The sequence below is a fragment of the Mauremys mutica genome, chromosome 4, assembly GCF_020497125.1.
Source record: "Mauremys mutica isolate MM-2020 ecotype Southern chromosome 4, ASM2049712v1, whole genome shotgun sequence".
Lineage (NCBI taxonomy): Eukaryota > Metazoa > Chordata > Testudines > Geoemydidae > Mauremys > Mauremys mutica.
The window spans coordinates 30564250-30589415 of record NC_059075.1 but is presented as its reverse complement, the minus strand read 5'-3'; the positions used below and the strand labels follow the sequence as shown (position 1 = coordinate 30589415).

The 25166-nt window shown below is 43.2% G+C and overlaps 1 protein-coding gene across 2 annotated transcripts in view; it reads right to left on the bottom strand.

Moving 5' to 3' along the window:
- FBLN5 (fibulin 5) overlaps window positions 1–23309 on the bottom strand; it is a 79088-nt gene extending 55779 nt beyond the window's left edge. The window contains exons 1-2 of one of the 2 annotated variants that reach the window (XM_045013493.1): window positions 23267–23309; window positions 2560–2614 (exon numbers count right to left, since the gene is read on the bottom strand). In XM_045013493.1, the coding sequence (XP_044869428.1) occupies window positions 2560–2614; window positions 23267–23268 (57 nt within the window). In that variant the 5' untranslated portion in view covers window positions 23269–23309. Of the gene's footprint in view, window positions 1–2559; window positions 2615–4802; window positions 5175–23266 lie in introns of those variants that run through there. The other variant, XM_045013492.1, reaches the window with a different exon arrangement.
- Between the last annotated feature and the right edge of the window lie 1857 nt (window positions 23310–25166).

The following is a 25166-nucleotide window of genomic DNA, read 5'->3' as shown; positions in this document are numbered from 1 at the left end:
TATCTCCTGTCAGGGCCGGCTCCAGCTTTTTTGCAGTCCCAAAGCCGGCAAAGCAAAAAAAAAAAAAAAAAAAAAAAGATAAAGCTGCAATCAGCGGCATTTCGGCGGCAGCTCAGCCACGCCGCTTAATTCTTCAGCAGCAAGCCCTTTGCTCTGAGAGGGAGTGAGAGACCCGCCGCCGAATTGCTGCCAAAGACCCGGACATACTGCCCCTTCCCATTGGCTGCCCCAAGCACCTGCTCCCTTTGCTGGTGCCTGCAGCCGGCCCTGTCTCCTGTTAGCACTTGTCTTGATGAGGAGAAAAGGTGTGTTGTTAAAAGTCATGAGCCAACGCTAGGGTTGACAAGGCAATATATATTTTTAAACACATGCTCAGCAGGTGGAGTTGGAATCTGGGGTACCAGCTTAGCACACATGTAGACGCGTTGTGAATACCACACCTTTAAATCCTACTGTAGACAAATCCTTAGAGGAAGCTTTTTTCAAGGGTGCATGCTTTACAGCAGTCTCCTCACCCCACCACACAGACCATCGGTGGGGCTTGAACGGCGGTCTCCAGTATGCCAGCAGAGCCCGCTCCATGTCAGCCACAGAAGTAACTCCTGTACGGCCTCCTCCAAAGCCCAGTGAAGTCAGTTTAAAGACAGCCATTGACTTAAATGGGTTTTGGATCAGTCCATCAGCTGGTAACAGTTGGTCAGCCAGTAGAGGGGAGCATGACACCCAATCTGTCAGTAGGTTACACTGACAGTGTAAGAAATAGGGACATCGAAGACAGGATGCACTGGAAGAACCAGAGGGCAGGAGGACTTAGTGGTGTTTTTCTTCTGGGCGTCAAGGAAGAAGTGAGTTTTCTACAAGTATTTGAAGTCAGTAGAAAGTGTTGCCTTGGTGAGCTGGGAAAGGAAAGTGTGTCATGCATATTTGGCAGCAATGTAAACTGCAAGTGGGAGTAATAGAGTGGAATGAACAAGACACTGAGACAGGCATTTTTAAAGGGTTAAGGGGACATGGCAGGAAATACATGAATGGTCATTTAAATGTATGAAGTGAGTCCCTCCATCTACCCACAAGAGCACTCCAGTTACAGATCATGTGGTGGGGAATTCTGCCGGCACTTACTTTGACATTATGAGATGTTTTAGCATCATCTGGAGGAAGCCAAGGGTATTCTGATGGGAGAGTCTATTTTCAGTCTGTCATGTAAAGAACATACATACTCTGTGTGCTTTTAACCTCTTCACCTAGCTACAGTGACATTCTTCACATCTTGTGGCTGTTGCCTAGGTTGGCTAGAGCTGGTTGGGAACTTTTAGATGAAAAAATATTTTCATTAAAAAAGGCCAATTAGTTGAAACAAACTCTTTGTGGGAATTAAGTTGGTTTCAACAAATGTCTTGTTTTGAAAAACACTAAAAAAAGTTTAGAAATTGTCAGAAGGATGTCCTGTTTTGACATTTACAAAATGAAGGAGTTCCATTTTTCAGCTGGAAATGACTTTGTTTTGAACTTTAATTTATAGCAAAAAAAAAAAAAAAAAAAAAGGTTTAAAAATTTTAAAATGTCCAAATCAGAATGAAACGTTGCAAAATTATAAAAAGAAAATGTTTCAATTTACTCATTTAAAAGTAAATTTAAATTTTATTTTCAGTTTGTGAAAATGTTTGATATTTCAACTTTTCATCCCAATTCAGGATGGGAAAAAAATGCAAAAATCTCTAAAATTCTCACAGGATGGGAAAACTGTTTTTGCCCAGCTCTAATGTTGGCAAAATATCAATTAACAAGCCACATGCAGTCAACTGTCAATCCAACAGGGGAAAAAAACAACAACTAAATTTCAAAACCTTCAGTAAAAGGTATTTGGAAACACAGCGCTGAACAATATAAGACTATTACCTTCAAATCAGAGTCTAACCTCCCCACACCCCCTGCCTAATTTACAGTGAATTTAATGCCCAGGAACATGAAGGACTAATAAAATTTGCTTGAGCCAGGCTCAGTTCAGGCAGGAACTGTGTAAACTTCTTTATGCAGCCCTACTAATGTAATATCCCTCAATCCTGAGCTCCAATGCTCCTGGATATTCCCAGGAATTAGAATGACGACTAGGATGACATCTCCAGGCTCCCAAACCCACAGCTGAAAGGCCTAGGGCTGGATCCTGGAAGCTTTCCATACACAGAATTCCCATTCAAATCAATGGGAGTTCCAGATATGGAGGGTCCTCACTGTTAGAACTCAGGACTCAAAGCTCCTTTGTTGGTGCTTTTGCGCATTCATTTTCAAGGACTACTTAGTTCAGAGGCAGTGTCTGGTTTTCTTTGAGACCTGTCTTTCTCCAAGAATTTCCTGCTGAGTTGACAGTCCACATTAGACTCCAGGATCTCCAGGATCCTGCTGGCTCCCATTCCTCCACGCTAAACCCTAGACCACATAGCTTCCTGTTCCTCTAAGCCCCAGACCACAGATTTCCTATTTACCTGCTATCAAAGTAAGCCTCATGCTATGAAATGATTTAGTGTAAGAAAGTATATGTATTCGGTGTGCTCATCTCACCTGTGCTTTCCCAGGGCGTGTAAGGCAGGTGGCCAGCATGAAAACCGTCAGTATCCTATAATACGCATAGAAAATAAGATGTAAACATTTTGATGCACATGTTCAATTCACAGATTTAGATACGAGGCCAAATTAATCTCTGGTGTAACTCCAGTGCACTCCACAGCGCTTACTATAGATGAATTTGGCTGACATATAACATTAAGTATATGGCCCAGATTCAGAACTCTGCAGTCAGTGTTCTTACTCTGGACTAACACCAGTGAGATCAGAATCAGGCCCTAAATATCTGTAGGCTAATCCATGTCCTTTATTATAGGCTATACACAAACTCTTCAAAGGGTAAGTTTATAATAGTCAATGATAAAACTTTATCCCTCTGTGGCACCTGTCCTCTGAGAATGTCAAAACCCTCCACAAGCATTAATTTAGTCCACAACATCCTTAGGAGTTAGGTCAGTATTATACACAATTTACAAATGGATAAACTGAAGCACAAACCCCACAGAGCAAGTCAGTAGCAGGGCTAGACCACGCTTCATCCCCAAGAAAGTACTCTCAAAATCAACTGATTTCTTGGGATCAGATTGTAGCTCTTTACTCACACTGAGTATTATCTTGCTCTGCAAGTAAATACATTGTGCCAGGTCATCATCTGATATAAATCAGTGTCTTCAACGAAACCATGCTGATTTACAGCAGCTGAGAGTCTGGCCTATGTATTTCCAAAGGACTTTTTGTAAAGCAAGGAACTTCTCAGTGACAGAATCTGGCCCTTTGCTATTAAATATTTGGCTATAGACTGAGCCCTGGAAGTATGCTTTGCCCATATAAATACCCTGGCAAAATCAAAGTGATGGATATTAACTAGTGCCAGATTTGAATCTGGAAAGAATAAGAAGAAATTGATTTTATTTTGTGTACTTCAATTTCAGTGTTTTCCAGTTTCCTTATATAAAGATCCTTTTCAATACATTGTAGAGCCATGTCTCGTTTATGCTGGAGACTATTACTGAATGTCTATAGCGTATACAATATATTTCTAAAAACAACATGGGAAGCAGGAAAATTTTAGGTGGCCTCAGTTCTGCTACTTAAAGGAGCAGCCAACTTTCCCTACAGGTTCTTTTAGCTCTGTCTATGATTCGTATAGCAAGTCAAGGTACTGAACATGACCTATTAGATACATCAGACAAGACTACTCACAAACTGACAGGCACATTTTAAAACACCAGTATGTTTAGTTGAGGAATAAGCACTGAAAAGTACACACAACCCCTAACATAGTTGTTCGTGGTGCTGTGTAACAGGCAAATGTTGTTTGTTTGGCAAGTTTTGTAGTGACACAAACAGGCAAATTCTGTAAAGACTTTTCCCTAGAAATGGAGGTAATGCATTTAAGGCACTGCATCATCTATTTAGGACTGCATCTCTTTTATGGATCCCTTAAATCCTTTTGAGGAATAGAACACATTTTCTCAAGCATGCACTGTGTACATTACTGCACATTCATTTTGTATATAGAAAGAGGAATAATGGAAGGAAATGAAACGTTTTATCGCTGTATGTTAAAAGTGCCTAACAGGGCTACTCTTTGATATACAGCAAAAATTCATATCTACTTACTGATAGTATCCACAACTACATACATCCTTCAGTTTCAAGAATTAAGAGCTACTAGGTTCTTCTGAGTTATAAGGAACGTGATAGAACAATACAGAGATTTCCTGACGTGGGTTTGGGCTGCAATCACTACTTCAATTGACTTTACACTATCAGATCTCTCGTCCCTCTGAGAATTATTAACAGACATATAACACAACACAACCAACAACATTGCTTTAAGCTGGTCCTGTTGGTTTAGTCAGCAGACAAATTATTATAAAATAGCAATTATCTTCTGCAACAATAGCTAGTGAAGTTTAAATCAATTACTGTGAATCATATCTGCAGAGAAAGCAGCTGTGATTTTAGCCAGAAGACCCTTTACTGTAGCAATTCAGCATTCCCACAAGAGACAGATTCCTAAATGCAGAATACAGCATAGATCAAGACAGAAATTGCTAGACAGCACAGCTTTTATAACAAACAAAAAGAGCTTTACCCTCTCTCTGACCATTAAGATCCCGTCTCTTTGCAAATGGCTTTAGCAAGTGAACTGGCATAGTGACTCGTAGCCACAGACGTTTTCCATGAGTAGGTTTCCATTCAGTCAGTAAAATAGTTTGATGCACAGTACCTACCTCTTTACTTCTTGCATGTCCAACATTAGTTAGGAAAGAAGGAAAAAAGGAGTCTGCACGCTGAATAACTAAAAAACGTGTCTGAACATCGGTGTTTTGCTAGCACTTGAGTTCCTCAGTCATTTGTATTCCAAAGAATGAAATACCAAATAATAGAAAGGGCAGAGAGAGGTCTGCTCCTCCTCAGACACTGGAGAGAATACAGCAAAAGCACCTGGTTTTGCTTAGTTCTCTTCTGTAATTCAGCATTAAACCAATTGAAGGAGGAATGTTAAAAATGAACACTTCATTTTCTAAGTATGTTAAACAATGCAAATGGGGGCCTCAGTCTGGAGACAGCTGGTTTAGATTACAGAGCTCACCAACTGGCTAGACTCCTCACAACAATCTTGAGGAGCCTGCCAGGATAAAAGACACAGCTTTAAGGAAAGCCTCTCCTACTGCAAACTTTACAAGTAAACGTGCCTCGTGCAGAGGCTGCATTGTTATTGGATAGAATCCCTTATCAAGGGGCTGGAAAAGGGACTGTTTTCCTTTCATTCAGAGCAAAAAACTGGGGCCCTGTAGCTGGTGTCTCAGCTTGGATGATGAATATGCAGCACTGCAATACTTCATGCCAATGGCATACTGATGAAAGCTCTGGCCCTCCGGGAGATGAATGACTTGAATTCATGGCAATTGCAATTACAGGGACTATATAATTTTGACTTATTTCAAAACAAGAGAAAACAAATTAGACACTCAGGGGGAAGTAACAGCATTGTCTGAAATTTTGGCCATTTTCAAGGTGACGCCAAACTTAAGGCTTCAGTTTGTAAAATGGAAGATTTCTCAGGAAACCCAAAGCACTTTCCTTCTGTCTGCTTTAAGGCTGGAGCTTTGATTGAAGAGGGAGGAGGAGAAATACTTTTTCAGGTGTTGTGTGACTTTGCCACAGACTTTTAGTAGGTCAAGCAGAACATATATAAGAATGTAAGAATGGTCATGCTGGGTCAGATCAATGATCCATCTAGCCCAGTATCCTGTCTTTCTGGTGGCCAGTGCCAGAGGATTCAGAGGGAATGAAGCAAATAGGGCAATATTGAGTGACCAGTCCTCGTTTCTGGCAGTCAAAGGTTTAGCCACACCCAGATCATGGGTTTACATCCCTGACCGTCTTGGCAAATAGCCATTGATGGATTTATCCTCCATGAATTCTAATTCTTTCTTGAACCCAGTTATTCTTTTGGCCTTCACAACATCCCCTGGCAATGAATTCCACATATTGTCTGTGCCTTGTGTGTGAAGAAGTACTTCCTTTTGTTTGTTGCCTGTTAATTTCATTGGGCGACCCTTGATTCTCGTGTTATATGAAGGAGTAAATAACACTTTGCTATTCACTTTCTCCATACAATTCATGATTTTATAGACCTCTACTATATACTCAGTCATCTTTTTTCTATACTGAATGGTCCCAGTCTTTTTAATCTCTTCTTATATGGAAGCTGTACCATACCCCTAATAATTTTTGTTCCCTTCTCTGCACCTTTCCAATTCTAATATATCTTTTTGGAGATTGGATGGGAGGGATAGCTCAGTGGTTTGAGCATTGGCCTGCTAAACCCCGGGTTGTGAGTTCAATCCTTGAGGGGGCCACTTAGGGATCTGGGGCAAAAATTGGTCCTGCTAGTGAAGGCAGGGGGCTGGACTCGATGACCTTTCAAGGTCCCTTCCAGTTCTAGGAGATAGGTATATCTCCAATTATTACCTATTACCTTAGAACTGCACACAGTATTCAAGGTGTGGGCGTACCATGGATGTATATAGTGGCATTGTGATATTTTCTGTCTTGTTATCTGTCCCTTTCCTAATGGTTCCTAACATTGTTAGCTTTTTTGCCTGATGCTGCACACAAGCAGATGTTTTCAGAGAATTATCCACAACTCCAAGATCTCTTTCTTGAGTGGTAACAGCTAATTTAGAACCCACCATTTTGCCTATATAGTAGGGATAATTTTTTCCGATATGCATTACTTTGCATTTATCAACACTGAATTTCATCTGCCATTTTGTGAGAACTCTTTGTAATTCTTTAAATCAGCTTTGGACTTAACTGTCTTGAGTAATTTAGTATCATCAGCAAAACTTTGCCACTTCACTCTTTATCTCCCCGCCCTTTCCAGATCATTTATGAATACGTTAGCATCCTCAAAGATCTGTATTGGGACCTATACTATTCATTTACCTCTCTCCACTGTGAAAAAAGACAACTACCTTTTCCGTAACTGGTGTTCTTTGACGTGTTGCTCATATCCATTCCATATTAGGTGTGTGCACTTGCCACATGCACTGGTGCCAGAAGTTTTTCCCTCAGCAGTATACATAGGGGACCGGCTCTGGCACCCCCTGGAGTGGCGCATGCATAGCATGGTATAAAGGGCTCTGCCGGCTCCCCCCACCCTCAGTTCCTTCTTGCCAGAAACTCCGACAGTGGGGAAGGACAGGTCATGGAATGGACATGAGCAACACATCTCGAAGAACACCAGTTACGAAAAAGATAACTGTATTTTCTTCTTTGAGTGCTTGCTCATGTCCAGTCCATTTTAGGTGACTCCCAAGCAGTACCCCTGAAAGTGGGTAGGAGTTCACGGACGTGTAGATTGCAACACCATTCTGCCAAACCCAGCATCATCCCTGGCCTGCTGAGTGATGGTATAATGAGTGGTAAACGTGTGGACTGAGGACCACGTTGCGGCTCTACAGATATCCCGGATAGTTATGTGCGCTAGGAAGGCCACCAAAGATGCCTGAGCTTTCATTGAGTGGGCTCTGACAATTGGTGGTTGTGGAATCCCCACCAGGCCGTAACAGGTCCTTATGCATGAGGTGATCCAACTGGAAATCCTCTGCAAGGACACCAGGTGACCCTTTATCCTATCCGCTGTAGTGATGAAGAGTTGAGTCGATTTATGGAAAGGCTTGGTATGTTCTAAGTAAAAAGCCAAGGCCCTCTGGATGTCCAGGGCGTGAAGAAGCCTCTCTTCACTGGTCTTGTGCAGTTTGGGACAGAACACTGGGAGGAAGATGTCCTGGTTCATATGGAAGGTGGAGACCACCTTTGGCAGGAAGGCCAGGTGGGGCCGCAACTGAACCTTATCTTTGTAGGAGACCATGTATGGCGGGTCTGAGGTCAATTTCTGAGACCTGTCTCACTGATGTCACCATCACCAGGAATGCGACCTTCCATGACAGATAGGAAAGGGAGCAGGACCCCAGCGGTTCAAAGGGCAGGCCAGTGAGCCTAGAGAGAACCAAGTTAAGATCCCACTGCAGGACGGGATCCCACACCTGCGGGAAAGTCTCTCCAGCCCTCTCAAGAATCCAACCATCATGTCATGGGAGAACACCGTCTATCCTTGGATTGGCGGGTGAAAAGCGGAGATACACTCTAATGGAAGAGTGTGCCAGGCCCTGGTTCCTCAAATGGAGCAGGTAGTTTAGGACAGCCTATATGGAGGGAGAGCTGCCCCATTTGGACGCCCAGCAGGAAAACCTTGTCCACTTGGCCAGGTTAGTCAGTCTAGTTGAGGGCTTCCTACTTTCCAGGAGGACCTGTTGGACTCCTTCCGAACAGGTCCACTCCTCTGGGTTCAGCCATGCAGCATCCATGTCAAGAGATGGAGGGACCCAAGGTTGGGGTGTAAGAGCCGACCATGGTCCTACAACAGCAGGTCCAGTTGGTTGGGCAGGGGCCAGGGAGGGGCTACCGACAGGCTCATGAGCATGCCGAACCAATGCTGGCAAGGCCACACCAGGACACTCATGATAGCCCATGCCTGATCTCTCTTGATCTTTGCCAGGGCCCTGCTCCTGAGTGCAATCGGAGGGAATGTGTACATCAGGCTCCCTGACCACGACAGAAGGAAGGCATCAGGCAGGAGTCCTTGCTCAGACCCTGTTGAGAACAAAACTGGAGACATTTCCTGTTCTGTCTGGTAGCAAACAGGTCCACTTGGGGAGTTCCCCACCTTTGGAAGATCATGCAGGCTACCACTGTATGGAGCAACCACTCACGGTGGCAGGAGAAGTCACTGCTGAGCTGGTCTGTTACATATTCCTGATGCCAGGAAGGTAACAAGCTTCCTGGTTGATTTTGTGGTTGATGCAGAAGTCCCACAGACGGAGTGCCTCCTGACAGAGAGCCAACGACCTCGCTCCCCCTTGCCTGTTGATGTAGAACAACGAGGCCTTGTTGTCCATCAGGACTTGTACCACCCTGCCCGACAGGTGGGGCAAGAAGACTCCACACACCAGCCGGACTGCTTGGAACTCTTTGATGTTTATGTGTAACCGCACCTCCTCCAGGGACCACATTCCCGATGTCTGGAGGTTGCTGAGATGTGCACCCCAGCCGAGGTCCGAGGCATCTGACACCAACTCAATGGAGTGAGGAGGCTGTTGAATGGAACCCCTTCTAGGACTGTCCTGCGGTCAGTCCACCATCTCAACGAAGTAAATATCACCAACGGAATGGTAACGATCTTCTCCAGGGGGTCTCGGGAATGGGAATAGACCGTCGCCAGCCATAGTTGCAGGGGCCTCATCCAGAGCCCGGCATGGCGGACCACATAAGTGCACGCTGCCATTTGGCCCAGAAGGCGCAGGCAGACCCTGGCTGTAATCAGAGGGAACGCAGAGACTTCCGCGATGAGGCTTGCCATCAGGTGGAACCTTTCCAGCTGCAGGAACGCTCTGGCGCAGGTAGAGTCGAGGACTGCTCCGATGAACTCTAGCCTCTGCACTGGCACTAACGTCGACTTTTTGTCGTTCACCAGTAGGCCCAGAGAGTGGCACGTGGCTTGAAATACTGCAACATCCCTTCGGACTTCAGACCTGGAACCACCCTTGATGAGCCAGTCTTCGGGGTACGGATAGATCTGGATAACCCAGAGCCTGAAGTAAGCCACCACCACCGACATGCACTTGGTAAATACCCTCGGTGCTGTCACCAGGCTGAACGAGGGGACCATAAACTGGTAGTGGTGGGACCCCCACCGTAAACGGGAGGATGCATCTGTGTCCTCAAAAGATTGCTATGTGGAAGTATGCATCCTTCAAGTCAAGGGCGGCATACCATTCTTCTGGATCCAGGGAGGGGATAACAGAAGCCAGAGAGACCATGCGGAACTTTAGCTGCTGTAGGTACTTGTTGAGGTCTCGCAGGTCCAGGGTGGGCTGTAAATCACCCTTGGCCTTTGGGATTAAAAAGTACCGGGAATAGAACTCCTTGTTCCTGTACTCGAGAGGAACTTCTTCCATCACATTCAGCTGTAGTAACCCCTTTACCTCCTGCATCAGAAGACTCTCGTGAGAGGGGTCCCTGAAGAGGGACAGGGAAGGCGGGTGGGAAGGGTGGGTAGAAAGGAACTGGAGGATATAACCCCATTCCACTGTGCTGACGACCCAGTGGTCCGAAGTTATAGCGGTCCACGCTGGGAGGAAAGGGGAAAGGCAGTCGGAGAACACTGGGAAAGATGGATCTGGGGAATAGTCTGATAAATCGCCTTCAGGCGCACCCTTAAAATGACCATCTGGCCCCTTGCTTATTACAGGTCGAGCCCAACTGGGCCGAGGATGGAGGTGTGTGGCTCAGGCGGTGCTTGTAACCCTTGGCTTGTTTATGGGGCTGGTCCTGCTGAGGCTGGCACCCTTGGCCCTGAGGCTACTGCGGTTTGAACCGCTTACACGCCGGGGGGTGGGGGGGGGATGTAGAGACCCAGGGTTTTCAGGGTGATGTGGGAGTCCTTGAGGCCATGCAACTTGCTGTCTGTTTGCTCAGCAAATAGGGCCCCACCATCAAAGGGCAGGTCCTGCAATGACTGCTGGGCCTCAGTGGACAGCCAAGAGAGGAGCAGCCAAGAGACTCGCTGCACAGAGATAGCGGAAGCCCTGGTGCGGACAGCATCAGCAGCATCTGCTGCCGCCTGGAGGACCGCCCTGGCCGCAGTCGTGCCCTCATCGAGGATTGCTCAGAACTCCTTCTTGGAAGCCTCGGGGAGCAACCCTTCAAACTTGGCCATGGCTTACCACATATTAAAGTCATATCAGCCAAGGGTGGTTAGCCACTCTCAACTGAAAGCTGGAAGACGAATAAACCTTACATCCAAAGAGATCCAACCTCCTTGAGTCTTTATTTTTGGGGGTGGCCCCAGGTTGTCCTTGCTTCTCCTTGTGGTTAACCGCCTCAACCACAAGGGAATTAGGGGCTGGCTGGGAGTATAAGTACTTGTGTCCTTTGGTCAGCACAAAGTACTTGTGTTCAGCCCTTTTACAGATAGAGGCCAGGGAAGAGGGGGTCTGCCTCAGGGCATTAGTGATTCTGGAAACCCCTTCACAAAGGGTTAGAGCCACCCTGGCAAAAGCAGAGGAACAGAGGACATCAAACAGAGAGTCCGAAGGCTCTTCCAATTCCTCTGCCTGAAGCCCCAGGTTAGAAGTGACCCTCTTCAAAAGTTCCTGGTGTGCTCTGTTGTCATCCTGAGGAAATGGGTAGCGGGTCCCGTGATAGCTTTGCCTGGCAACGATGAAGACAATGCCGGTGCTGCAGAAACTGCCACATCCATTGGTGGTCCAGCAGCTTGCTTCCCTGGGTCCTCCTGGACCTGTAGGGTCTTACTCCCCTAAGTCTTCAGCACCGGAGGTGGACAGGATACCAAGGCCATTGGCCTCTCTGAGGTGCCTGACACCAATCAGGTAGCCTGGGAAGGTTGGGTGAACCCCCAAAGGTTCCATTGATACCATGGTGTCAGCCACTGTGCTTGGGGCCATGGGACAAGTTTTGTTGCTAATAATGTAAATGGCACTGCCAGTACCGGGCTTGTCCCACAGGCAGGGAACTTTGCTCCAAGCCGGAGCTACCAGTGGAGTGATCAGTACCGGGTGACCAGGATCGGGCTGAGCGGTGGCTCTTGTCCAACCGGTAACGGATGCTGTGTCCCAAAACTGACCTGTCAGACTGTCTTGGTTGGGCTCTCGGGGACTGATGGCATTTGGGAGATCTGCATTGGATACCCGGCAATCCATGCCTCACGCTATTCAACCGGTACCGGGATGTTGAACGGGACCTGGAGCTACTATAGGCCGATTGCTGGGAAGATCGTTCTGAGTAGGGTGACCCCCCTTGGAGACAGGTGATGACGGCCCAGCAATCATAGAATCTCAGGGTTGGAAAGGACCTCAGGAGGTCATCTAGTCCAACCCCCTGCTCAAAGCAGGACAAAACACAACTAAATCATCCCAGCCAGGGCTTTGTCAAGCCTGACCGTAAAAACCTCTAAGGAAGGAGATTCCACTACCTCCCTAGGTAACCCATTCCAGTTCTTCACCACCCTACTAGTGAAAAAGTTTTTCCTAATGTCCAACCTAAACCTCCCCCTCTGCAACTTGAGACCATTACTCCTTGTTCTGTCATCTTCTACCACTGAGAACAGTCTAGATCCATCCTCTTTGGAACCCCCTTTCAGGTAGTTGAAAGCAGCTATCAAATCCCCCCTCATTCTTCTCTTCTGCAGACTAAACAATCCCAGTTCCCTCAGACTCTCCTCATAAGTCATGTGCTCCAGCCCCCTAATCATTTTTGTTGCCCTCCGCTGGACTCTCTCCAATTTATCCACATCCTTCTTGTAGTGCGGGGCCCAAAACTGGACACAGTACTCCAAATGAGGCCTCACCAGTGCTGAGTAGAGGGGAATGATCACATCCCTCGATCTGCTGGAAATGCCCCTACTTATACAACCCAAAATGCCATTAGCCTTCTTGGCAACAAGGGCACACTGTTGACTCATATTCAGCTTTTTGTCCACCGTAACCCCTAGGTCCTTTTCTGCAGAACTGCTGCCCAGCCATTCGGTCCCTAGTCTGTAACAGTGCATGGGATTCTTCCGTCCTAAGTGCAGGACTCTGCATTTGTCCTTGTTGAACCTCATCATATTTCTTTTGGCCCAATCCTCTAATTTGTCTAGGTCCCTCTGTATCCTATCCCTACCCTCCAGCGTATCAACCACTCCTCCCAGTTTAGTGTCATCTGCAAACTTGCTAAGGGTGCAGTCCACACCATCCTCCAGAAAGTTAATGAAGATATTGAATAAAACTGGCCCCAGCACCGACCCTTGGGGCACTCCACTTGATACCGGCTGCCAGCTAGACATGGAGCTATTGATCACTACCCGTTGAGCCCGACCATCTAGCCAGTTTTCTATCCACCTTACCGTCCATTCATCCAGCCCATACTTCTTTAACTTGCTGGCAAGAATACTGTGGGAGACTGTATCAAAAGCTTTGCTAAAGTCCAGAAATAGCACATCCACTGCTTTCCCCTCATCCACAGAGCCGGTTATCTCATCATAGAAGGCAATTAGGTTAGTCAGGCATGACTTGTCCTTGGTGAATCCATGCTGACTGTTCCTGATCACTTTCCCCTCCTTTAAGTGGTTCAGGATTGATTCCTTGATGACCTGTTCCATGATTTTTCCAGGGACTCAGGTGAGACTAACTGGCCTGTAGTTCCCTGGATCTTCCTTCTTCCCTTTTTTAAAGATGGGCACTACATTAGCTTTCCAGTCATCCGGGACCAGCCCAGATCGCCATGATTTTTCAAAGATAATGGCCAATGGCTCTGCAATCTCATCGGCCAACTCCTTTAGCACCCTCGGATGCAGCGCATCCGGCCCCATGGACTTGTGCTCGTCCAGCTTTCCTAAATAGTCCCGAACTACTTCTTTCTCCACAGAGAGCTGGTCACCTCCTCCCCATACCGTGCTGCAGAGTGCAGCTGTCTGGGAGCTGACCTTGTCTGTGAAGACAGAGGCAAAAAAAGCATTGAGTACACTAGCTTTCTCCACATCCTCCGTCACTAGGTTCCCTCCCTCATTCAGCAAGCGGCCCACACTTTCCTTGACTTTCTTCCTGTTGCTAACATACCTAAAGAAACCCTTCTTGTTACTCCTAACATCTCCGGCTAGCTGGAGCTCCAGGTGTGATTTGGCCTTCCTAATTTCACACCTGCATGCCTGAGCAATACTTTTATACTCCTCCCTGGTTATTTGTCCAATCTTCCACTTCTGTGGCAGTCTCTGGTGTCTGATCGGTCCCGGGAGTTTTTGCCGGGTGGCACATGCCTCAGAGGGTCTACTGGCGAGGTATGCCTCGAGTCCCTCGATTGGTGCTCCCAGTGTTGGGACCAAAGAGGGTTCCACTGAACCTGCCTCTCTAGTCCTGAGGCATGATGGCTTTGGGTGGGCGAACGCTGGTGGGACGTCCCTCTCAATGAGGATCGGTATGCTAAGGTGGGAATACACACATAGGTCCCAATGCAGGTTTTCCCCGAGACTGGGTACCATGGGAGCCAGTGTGAGCGGCACCAGGAGCGTCAGGATCTCTTGAGCCGCTCGAAGAGCTTTGAGCATCGACAGCACCTGAAGCTGGCTAGGGCCTACACCACTATCCAGGGTCTCAGGCGAAGCATGGGATGGGCTGCACCACTCAACTTGAGCTGGGGCCTGACTTTCCGAACGGGATGTTGAGCTGTCTGGCACCCCCAGCCCTCTCCTGTCCCTTACAGGAGGTAGGAGATCTTGCCCTCCCAGTCTTCTTCCCTGGAGCCGTGGAGTGGGACCGGTTCTGGCTCGTGGACGGAACTGGCGGAGCATTGTGCATGGAGACCGTAGTGCTCAGTGCGGAGTTGGACTGCTGCTCCAGTGCTGGAGTGCCGACTCCATTAGGAGTGCTTTCAGACAGATATCACACTCTTTCTTCATCCTAGATTTGAAGGACTTGCAGATACGGCACTTGTCACTTATGTGCCCTATGCCTAAGCACCTTAGGCAGCTGGTATGTGGATTGCTGACAGGCATAGGCTGTTTGCAGTGATCGCAGGGCTTAAAGCCTGGGGACCGGGGCATGCCCCGTTCTCCAGCTGAGACCCGTTTGGGACTAATGAAAAGTTGAGAACTACTACTAAGGGTAACTAAGGAACTACTAACTATACACAACTATATTACATGTTTTCAAAGTTCACAAGAACAGAAAATGAAACAACACTAGACAAAGCAGCAGATGTTCCAGAACCGTCACTGGCGGCAAGAAGGAACTGAGGGGGGGGGGAGCTGGTGGCGCCACTCCAGGGGCCCCCAGAGCTGGTCCCCTACAGATACTGCTGAGGGAAAAACTTCCAGCACTGGTGCAAGTGGCAAGCACACCCCCCCAATATGGAATAGACATAAGCAATCATTTGAAGAAGTAACCTTTTATTCCTACCCTTTATTTCCAATCTTTTAACCACTTACTGATCCATGAGATGACCTTCCCTCCTATCTGATGGTTGGCTACTTTGCTTACAAGCCTTTCATGTGGGACCTTGTCCAAGGGTTTCTGAAAGTCCAAGTATACTTTAGCAATTGGATCACCCTGGTCCACATGCTTGTTGACATCCTCAAAGAATTATAATAGATTGGTGAGGCGTGACTTCCCTTTACAAAAACTGTGTTCTCTTCCCCAACATATCGTGTTCATCTATGTGTCTGATAATTCTCTTCTTTACTATTATTTCAACCAATCTGCTTGGTACTGAATTTTGGCTTACTGGTCTGTAATTGCCAGGATCACCTCTGGATCCTTTTAAAAAAAAATCGGCATTACTTTAGCTATGCTCCACTCATCTGGTACTGAGGCTGATTTAAGCAATTGCAGAACTATTAACTGTAGTATATAAGCTACTTCATATCTGAGTTCCATTCAGAACTCTTGGGTGAATACCCTTTCATCCTGATGTCTTATTACTGTTTATTAGGCTGTTCCAAGGCCTCCTCTACTGACACCTCAATCTAAGAGAGTTTCTGAGAGTTGTCACGTAAAAAGAATGGCTCAGGTGTCAGAATCTCCCTCACATCCCTTGAAGTGAAGACCAAAGCAAAGAATTCATTTAGCTTTTCTGCAATGGGCTTGTTTTCCTTGAGTGTTCCTTTAGCAGCTTGATCACCCAGTGGCCCAACTGATTGTTTAGCAGTCTTCCTGATTCTGATGTACTTTAAAAAAATTGCTGTTAGTTTTTGTGTCTTTTGCTAGTTGCGCTTCAAATTCTTTTTTGGCCTGCCTAATTATACTTTTGCACTAGACTTGCCAGAGTTATGCTCCTATTTCCCTCAGTAGGATTTGACTTCCATTTTTTAAAGGATGCCTTTTTTGACTCTAATCACTTCTTTTATTTTGCTGGTAGCCATGGTGACATTTTTTGGTCCTCTTATGCCCCCCACTTTTTTAAAATCTGGGGCATACAGATAGTTTGAGCATCTATTATATTTTTAAAATGTTTTCATGCAGCTTTGAGGGATTTCACTCTGGTCACTGTTCCTTTTAACTAGCTTCCTAATTTTTCTGCATTTTCCTTTTTTGACATTCAGTGCTACTGTGGCAGGATTTCTATGCATTCCCTCCCCCCCTTTCAAGGATGTTATATTTAATGACATTATGGTCGCTATTACTGAGCTGTTCAACTATATTCACCTCTTGGATCAGATCCTGTGCTCCACTTAGGACTGAAACAAGAATTAATCAGCACAGACATTAGAGAGATATGTTACTAGACAGATGTAAGGAAGTTTATGCTGGCTGCAGAAATGAATATAGAAATTAAATATGGATATAATATCATGTGTTATACTTCTATGGAGTCTTCCACCTGAGGAGCTAGAGTGTTTTACAAACTTTAATGCTATCATCTTCCCAGAGAGTTTAGAAGCTGTCTCTATTTCACGGGTGAGGAAACTGAGGGACAGAGAGGTTAAGACTAGCACTTTCCAAAGCAGTCTCTAATTTTGGGTACTCTGCTTTAGCCAGAAAGGCTAGGATTTTCAGAGGTGCCCAACACAAGTCCAACTAAAGTCAGTGGGAACTACCTGTGCTTTGAACCTCTGAAAAATCAGGCCCTAGTCATCTACAGCTGGGCTCCCAATTTGTGACACCCAACACTAGTGGCCACTTTTGAAAGTTTGTCTCTTAGTGACTTGCTGATGTCATGAGGCAAAGGAAATTGTGTCTCACTAATCTCTTAGAATTCTCTGAGCATGTCAAAATATTGGATGAAGGAAAACCAGCTGACAATTTATTTAGACTTCCAAAAGCTCTGCTAAAGAAATTTAGCAGGCAAGGGGTGAGGGGCATAATATTGTCATGGATCAAAACCTGGCTAGGAGACAGAAAGCAAGTAGGATTAAATGATATTATCATGGCAAAAGGTTAACAGCAGTGCATCATTGTTGTATGGTAGGTACCATGTTGTTTAATATACTAATGATATGGAAAGAGGGTGAGCAGTGAGGTAGCTAAACTTGTAGATTATCCAAAGTTACAGTATTTCCAATAAGGGTCCAAAAATCATGAGATCAGCCCCCAAGTTATGAGATCATTATATATATATATATATAGATATATATAGATATAGATTGTTTTTTGTCTTTTTTATTACTCAACTCCCTCTCCACTGGGGGTGTCTGACAAGTTATGCAGATGGGTCAAGACACAAGATGAACTTCTCTACAGTTAAGTTGTGCTCATGAATACCCACGTTTGTAGTGGAGAGGCTCATTTCATATGACTGGTGGTCAGCCTTCTGGCTCAGTTGATTTTGGTCACTATCACATTTCACACTAAGTGTGCCAAGGAGGCAGAGCAAGGCTGTTGACAAAGAAACACCTCAGGCTAAAAGCTTTGGTTCATCAGCCAGTATGGAATCCCCATCATTGGAAATTTTTAAGAACAGGCTAGACAAACATTTGTCAGGGATGATCTAAGTTGACTTGGGTCCTACCTCAGCAGAGGAGGATGGACTAGATGACCTCTTGAGGTCCCTTCAAGCCCTATGTTTCTATGATTCTAGTCTGAAGAGGGTCTATCTGCTGAGGACAAGAGGAGAACTGAGCATTCTCCAGCTAACCAGCTCCCTTTAAAGAGGGAATTACATAACATAAGTTTTTATTTTTCTGTTTCCATGTGCTGACAGGAGTGTATAACACCCACTGTCTGGGCTGGTCGTAAGTACAGTCAAGAAACCTATTTCCAGAAAAATGGAATGGGTGTATTCCCTAGTGGAATTTCTGCAATACCACTTTCCACTGCCTTTACAATCTGCCCTTCACACTCACCACTCTGGTTAAAATCTGATGTAAAGAGCTGCACAAAGGAAACCATTTGCAGTACACAACTACTTTTATTCATCTAAAAAAAATGTAACACCATCTACTGACACTTTACCTATTTACATATATTACAGCAGAGCAGCAGCTCTGCTCAAGTTAAGGTTGAAGTATTGCTTTCTGTTTAAAGGTTGACTAGTCTAAGTTCTCTAAAATCTGCACACTTACTCGGAATGTCTAAACATTTGCTGTGCCTCCTGGAGGAGGGTTATTAGTACATATCTGGGGTTATTTGAGCAAGGTATTTTCAAGATACACTCTCCTAAAAACATCACTTTACAAAACTAACTCACATTCTTTCCCCTTTTTTTTATTGGGGGGGGGCACATACCTGGGGTTGGAAGTGGAACTATGGCTCTAATTGTTCCTCAACCCCTGAAAACTAGGCAATACAGAGTTAAGCTACACAACTGTGCAATGCTGCCCTCTTTGAGCAGGCCCCAACACACTCATGACACATACTATCACTATGTTCTTGCAGATACTACAGAACATTCAAGAAATAGGGCACATGAGCACTGTAGGACAGAATCTAACACCTTTAATTTGTAAGGCAAAACTTGTGTTTTGGTCAGGTGTACTCAAGAGAAGCCACTTACCCCTACATTACACTCAGTGAGTCTCCTCAACAGAAAAGCTCACACTTGTCAAATTGTATAACCTCTTCATCCCCTTTTACAATTCTTCACCTTTACCTACAAGATTTCATCTAACATTATACTTTCAGTAACCCATCATTGAACCCACAGACCATTCTCATCTTTGATGTCCCATGGTAGTTTTTTTAACTTTTACCTCACCCTTACTGAACTATTCCCAGTGGCTACTGCCAGCTCCAGAAGGGCAAAATTAAGGTTTCCTGGTTTTCAGAGGTCTAAGTTTAACTAAACTTGACATTTTGGAAGGATGAAATACCCCTAGGCAACCTCAACTCTGCATTAACTAAGTTTTTGTTTGTGAATACAGACACAGGCCACTCCCCTAACAACTCCTGCCCTGACTCAAAGCTTAGAAGCCTTCTTGCTTCTTTTCCAAACAATGTTTAAAAATGAGGCATTTTTCTCATGAAGACAAATATGTTTAAATCAAAGCATTTAAAACAAGGGTTTTGGAGAGACTGATTTTATCACCCAGTCCCTCTCAAAAACTACATGTACAGAGGTACACACTACACAAGTGTGTTTAATTTCATTTCCCAGTGGACACACATGCAAACTAACCACTACTGGAAAGCTCAGCAGTCAGGCGAAGCACTGATTGACTATAGAGACTGAATCACAGCACCCTCTCTGACCCATAAAAGTGGTCCTCTCCAGGACTGAGGCAACGTTGGCAAGGCACTGAGGGAATACCATGGAGTCAATGCTGTTCTTGTTCAGTGGATAGGCTCAGTATGTCACTCTTTACAGCTTTCAATCTGGCACCTTTAACAAGCATTTAATACACAGATATAATGAGTTCTGAGTCTCACAAATCTAGTACAAGTACCTCAGCTGCACTTCACTTGTTATATCTAGTTTACAGAACAGTCAGACTTCAAATATTGTAGAAACAGGCAGAGCATGGAGAAGGGTTGTTTTCAAGTGTTTCTAATGATCTGGATGAAGTTTTCATTGGCTGTATTATAAAAGCAAATATTCTGCTAAACAGACCCATGATGAGGTCCATCTTTCTCTAGTAAGTTTCTTCCTCTAAGGTTTTGAAATTAGAAATATAGCTTGAGTCTACAGCTGCATGAATGTGAAAGCATTCTGATGGGTTGCAAAATACTCACTTGGAGAAAATGATTATTTTTTTTCGCGGAAAGACTACTCAGAGGTTGTATGCATTGTATTATATTACAGATACATCTGTCTTTTCTAACCACTCTCTTAAACAGTGATGCATATCCTAAAAACATGACTTTTTGGTCTTGTAATAACTGGCAAATGAGATTTTTTTTTTAAAGGAAGCTACCCATCTTCTGTAATATTTTGAAGTCAGATCTGAAATCATTAGCTGGATAGAAAAAAAAAGTTTACCTGATGTGATAAGATGTATTTTTATATGTGTATATATTAAAGTGCTTTTTTTTTTCATTTGTAGAAAGCACATGAATTCTCCCCAAATAAATACTTTTCTTTAGTATTGCTAGATTAGTTTAGCAGACTCAAGAATCACATAGGCCAGAAAAGATAAGTGTCCTTTTAGAGAACCATGCAGTTTCATCACCCCTGCCCCCTCCACATACAAAATAGCTGGCTCTGATTGTTGTTGATCAACATTCTCAACCTCGCTAAGTCACATCCTTGCCAATTTGTGGCTTGGACTCCTTAACATGTTTCTCTGTAACTATTAGTACTCCAAAACATTCACTGTCTATTCTGTTGTGTTCTACTGCACCTTGCTTGTAACTTTTACCAATGCCATAAAAATAGGATCTAAGAAAACACAAAGAAAAATGCAATCAGCTGAAGGTCAGCACTAAACATTTCTTCAAAACAGGGGTTTAAGTTCCAATTGCAGGTTGGATTTCTTCAGAGCAACTGTTCAGTAGAAAAAGGACATTAGAAATATATGTGTGAGGGCTCTCTTGTGCAGGGTCACACTGTTTCTTCTTGGGACCCTTCCTGTTCAATGTGTATTTGAGGTCACTAAAGGAGATTTTGAGGTATTTAGGGTTGTAGTGAAATCTGTATGTAGATCACACTCTGTTCTACATGATCTATATACTCTGTAGTCTTTTTGCTTTCCTAATACCTGGCAGGAGATTGAGGTTTGGATGAGAACAAACTGTCTGGGGCACAATCCAGAAAAGATAAGAGGATGTTGGCTGGTTGTGAGAGTAGATGGCAGAGGTTTTGTCTTCCTTTTGTCAACTGATGGCAGCTTTGACGTCCTGTTGGATCCATCACTGTTCCTAGGATCTTAGATGAAAGTTGTGGCCTGGAGTTCATTTCTTCATCTGATGTCTTCTCTCTCTCTCAAGCCTCTATCACTTCCAGATTAGACTATGACAATGTGCTTTACTTTGGGCTATCCTTTAAGACTACTAAGAACTTCTTGATGGTGCTACATGATGCGGGGACTTAGTTTAGAAGTTGCCTATTGCAACTGCAGAAGTCAGCTAGGGGTACTTTGGTCTTCAATTCCCAGCGTTCTTCTCTTGAAGGCTTGTAGCTGGGCAGTCTTAAAAGACAGATCCCTAGCTGTGGAATTTGTTCCTTGTTGCAGTCTGTCAGCCCAACTTCTGCAATTTGAGAACAGGAGGTAGGATTCATCAGTTTATATAGGCATTTTCCCAATATCAATGTTTCAGTCAGGGTTTTTTCCCCAAGCAGCAGATTTGGTGGCTATAAAGATGAATATTTTATTATGTTTATTATCAGCAAACATTAATATAGTTTTAAATCTAGGAAGGTGATGAGTGCCAAGTTGGCTCATATGTAAATAGCCTGTAGCTGGATTTGAGGGTTGATGAAAATGAGACATACAGATCAATTTATTTTTCCTGGATTCATGAAGGCAGACCTTCAGGGACCATGCCACTGATTACATATATTTTTATACCATAAGGGACTTGATAGTTCACTGCAAGGACTGCTGCTGACACTTAATATTGCCAAAACTTTTTTAGTCCCAATATGTGCCTGCAGAGAAGAACTTGTGACTTTGTGTCAGTTAGGACTAGTGATGTACAAGATGGCTTTTCTTCATTTCCATCCTCTGGTAAGGATGCATCTTTTCTTCCTTGGCCACAAGAAAACCCAATTATTATCCTTTCACCACTCCACATATCCCAGTTGCATGAAGGCACCAAGAGGATCTCTTCAGTGTCTATGATTATGGTGGTTGCTTTGGCAGGATCTATATCTTCTGCATCTGCAGCCAGGAAAGTCATGCTGACTGTGGCAGCAGGATATGTCCTCATCTTCTACTGGTGCAGGGAGCACTGTGAAGGGTGTATTTTCAAAGCCAGATGGAAAAAGCTAGAACTGTGGTAGGAGAAAGACAGGATTGGGGAAAAATAGTAGACAGTGTCTTTTCAGAAAAAGAAGGAGGTGGCCAAGGAAATTATGCAGTCACAATAGTAACCCTTTGTTTACACAGTTGTTATAGGCACACATAGCAGCAAGTTTGAGTCAAAGGATGAATGTCTTTCTTCTAAGGGAATCTCTCTTTTTTTTAAAAATAGGCCTAATTTCTACCCATCATGTAAACACTCCATTTGAGTGTTAGCTTAAAATATCATCAGTGGATTCACTCTTTTCCTAGATAAAAAAAAATACCATCAAGCAGATAACTTTGTGGCATAGCTCTCTACAGGAGCAAGTAGGGGGGGAAAAAGGGTATAAAACAGTCAAATCAAAATGTCTGCTGGCAGAGAGGGAAGTTTACAAATAAGTATCCATTTTGCTTGTTTACAGAGGTCTGAAAATTGAGGAAACATAAGTGTTACTGTGAAATTCACAATAATATTAATGAGTTGTCCATCAAAGACCAAGAGAGGGTCACCTCTCAAAGCCAGTAAAACATGGGCTGCCAGAAAATTCTGAGCAAAAATGCCATTAAATCCCATCAAGACTGTGAGAAGCCATTCAATAAGAATCTTACACTGGCTGTGAACAAATTCATTAAAAGAGTGAGCTCAGAGTTGATACAAACAACAGATGTAAATCCTTAAAAAAATAAAAATTAAGAGTCTATGTCACATGCGCCAGTGAAGCACAGAACAATACCCAATCACTCAATGTGGGAACTTACTGGATGATAAATGTCCTCTTGTATTTATGTCTAATTAATATTTACCTTTATTTCAGCAAGCACATTCATTTCTTTGATCAATTGCTTTTACTTCTCTTTTGTTTGATCAAATCGGCAAGTGTTAGTAATTTGGTCAAATTACCATTCTAAAAGATCAACTAATACAGCCAGCATAGAAAAGCCATATTTTCTCTGATGTTACTTCCTCTTTTATCCCTAGCTATTATTAATATATCAGTTTTCTGGGGCACTAAATTATTTGATACAAAAAGTATTCCACTGATACTACACATTTAAGGTTTCTAAATCTTAACTGCAAAAAAACCCAAAAAAACCCTGTACTTAAGTGTAAGTTTGTAGCAATTGCATGTAATAGTTCACCCAACATCTCATTTGTGCTGCTGTAAACAACATGTGCAAGTTATTTTTTTTAAATAAAAGCCAGCAGCTGTTTTGCTAATTTTTTTCATTGTGCATCATACATTGCCAACTTACATGTATCATTTTTGTTGTTAGCTATAAAGCTTTGCAATGCTGCAAAAAAATGGAAAAGTATATACATTAATACAGCATAATGCAGCACAAAACAAATGCCACAATCTGTAGATTTTCACCTTACAGATATTCACTTATCTAACAGCTAATAAGGATTTTAGTAACTATCAGGTGTGGCAAAATAAAACATCTCATGCTGTAAAGACATATAAAAATATACCAGAATTTTTTAAAATGTTTAAAGACATTTATACGTACAGAATTAAATTTCTCAATTTGCATTTGATATTTAGGCATTTCCAAAAAGTGCACTTTGATGAAAGGAAGACTTTGAACATACAAATAAAACCAAGAGAGATACATTCTGATAAACATAAATCTAAGTTGAGCTCGGCTTTCAAAATTCTTTTTATAAATACTTCTTGTTCTTCCAAATTTAGGCCCTGCATGAATTTGTGCAATTGATTCTTTAAGCTGTCATTTCTGTTTCCACAGCAAAGTTTTTTTCTCCACAGTAAATTAAAAATTCGCATTTTTTCTTAAATAAAAGTTTAATGACATTTTGTTACAGCTAAATTCTCTCTCAAACTGGGACTGTAAGATACCTAGAAAGCCACAACACATAATTAAACAAATGTGTATTAAACATATTAAATTATTTATTGCAACTGACTGAAGATATAAGTCTTGAACTTTAAGACAGTGGTAAAGTAGCAACTGAGCTACCTGGAAAACTGTGGTCACAACAGTGTCAGAACTTAACTACAAAACTTCCAAGAAGCTTGTAACTAGGCTTGGCAGGATTCAATTTTTTTAAAATAATTTCAGTGCATAATATTGATGTTTCTTTTTAAGCATTGTTTTCGATTTGTATTGATTTAAATTTTCTCAGTTGCATGAAATTATGGGTTTAAGCATTTTCCCCACTTTTAAACATTTTAAATTTTCAGTTGTGGGAAATTAGGGGGATGGGGGAGTCAGAATTATTTAATGACTGTAGATGCTGTGATTCAAAGAGTTATAACTTGTCAACATATGTGAAAATATACAAATTAAATATTCTTATATCAACATATACTTATTTTTACTAATCAACTGCTAGTCCATTTGTAATCAGCCTAATTCAGAAGTCTAAATCACTGGGTTTTGAGTCCAATAAGTTCTCAAGCAGTGTTTTTCTTACTTTGCCTATCTGTAAATTTCAATTATCACTGAGGAGACATTTTATTTTCATCGGGTTTGCGTGTAAACAGTGAAATAGACATTTACCAATATTTACTGATAAACTTATCCTTCTTCCAAGCCTACTTATAACGTGAAAGAAACATATATGAGTTAAATTACATTTTGTTTGGTACTAATAATGCAACTGTATCAGTCAACCATTGCTTTATAAATTCTTCTTTCAAGTAGCCTGCCTTGTTACAAATTATTAGTGAAAAATCATTGTCAAGTGCATAAATTATCAAGAAGGTAAATGAGATGCAGATTATGAGTTGCCATTTGACTTAGCTGTGTCCACCTAGATTGCACTCACTATGCAGCTCTTCCTGTGGAAAGGAGATTCGGGGGACACAGTCAAATAAAAAAACGTAAAATCTAGTCCATTAAGAAAAAGTGAAAAGAAGTTTCAAGGACTGCTCCTGCTCCTAAGCCCCACAGACAATTTGTGATTTTATACTCACCTTTTTGCTATGTAAAATGTTTCTCCCCTGCCACTACTATGGGAAAGACCCACACAAATAACAGGAAAAACTGATTAACTAATTGACTGTAAATATGGGAAACAGACTATGTACAAAGAATCATTAAATGCACAAAGTCAATAAAGAGAAAAGATCAGAAGATATTTTCACTAATCTTTCAGTAACAGCAATCTTGGGCATTACTTACAATAGCA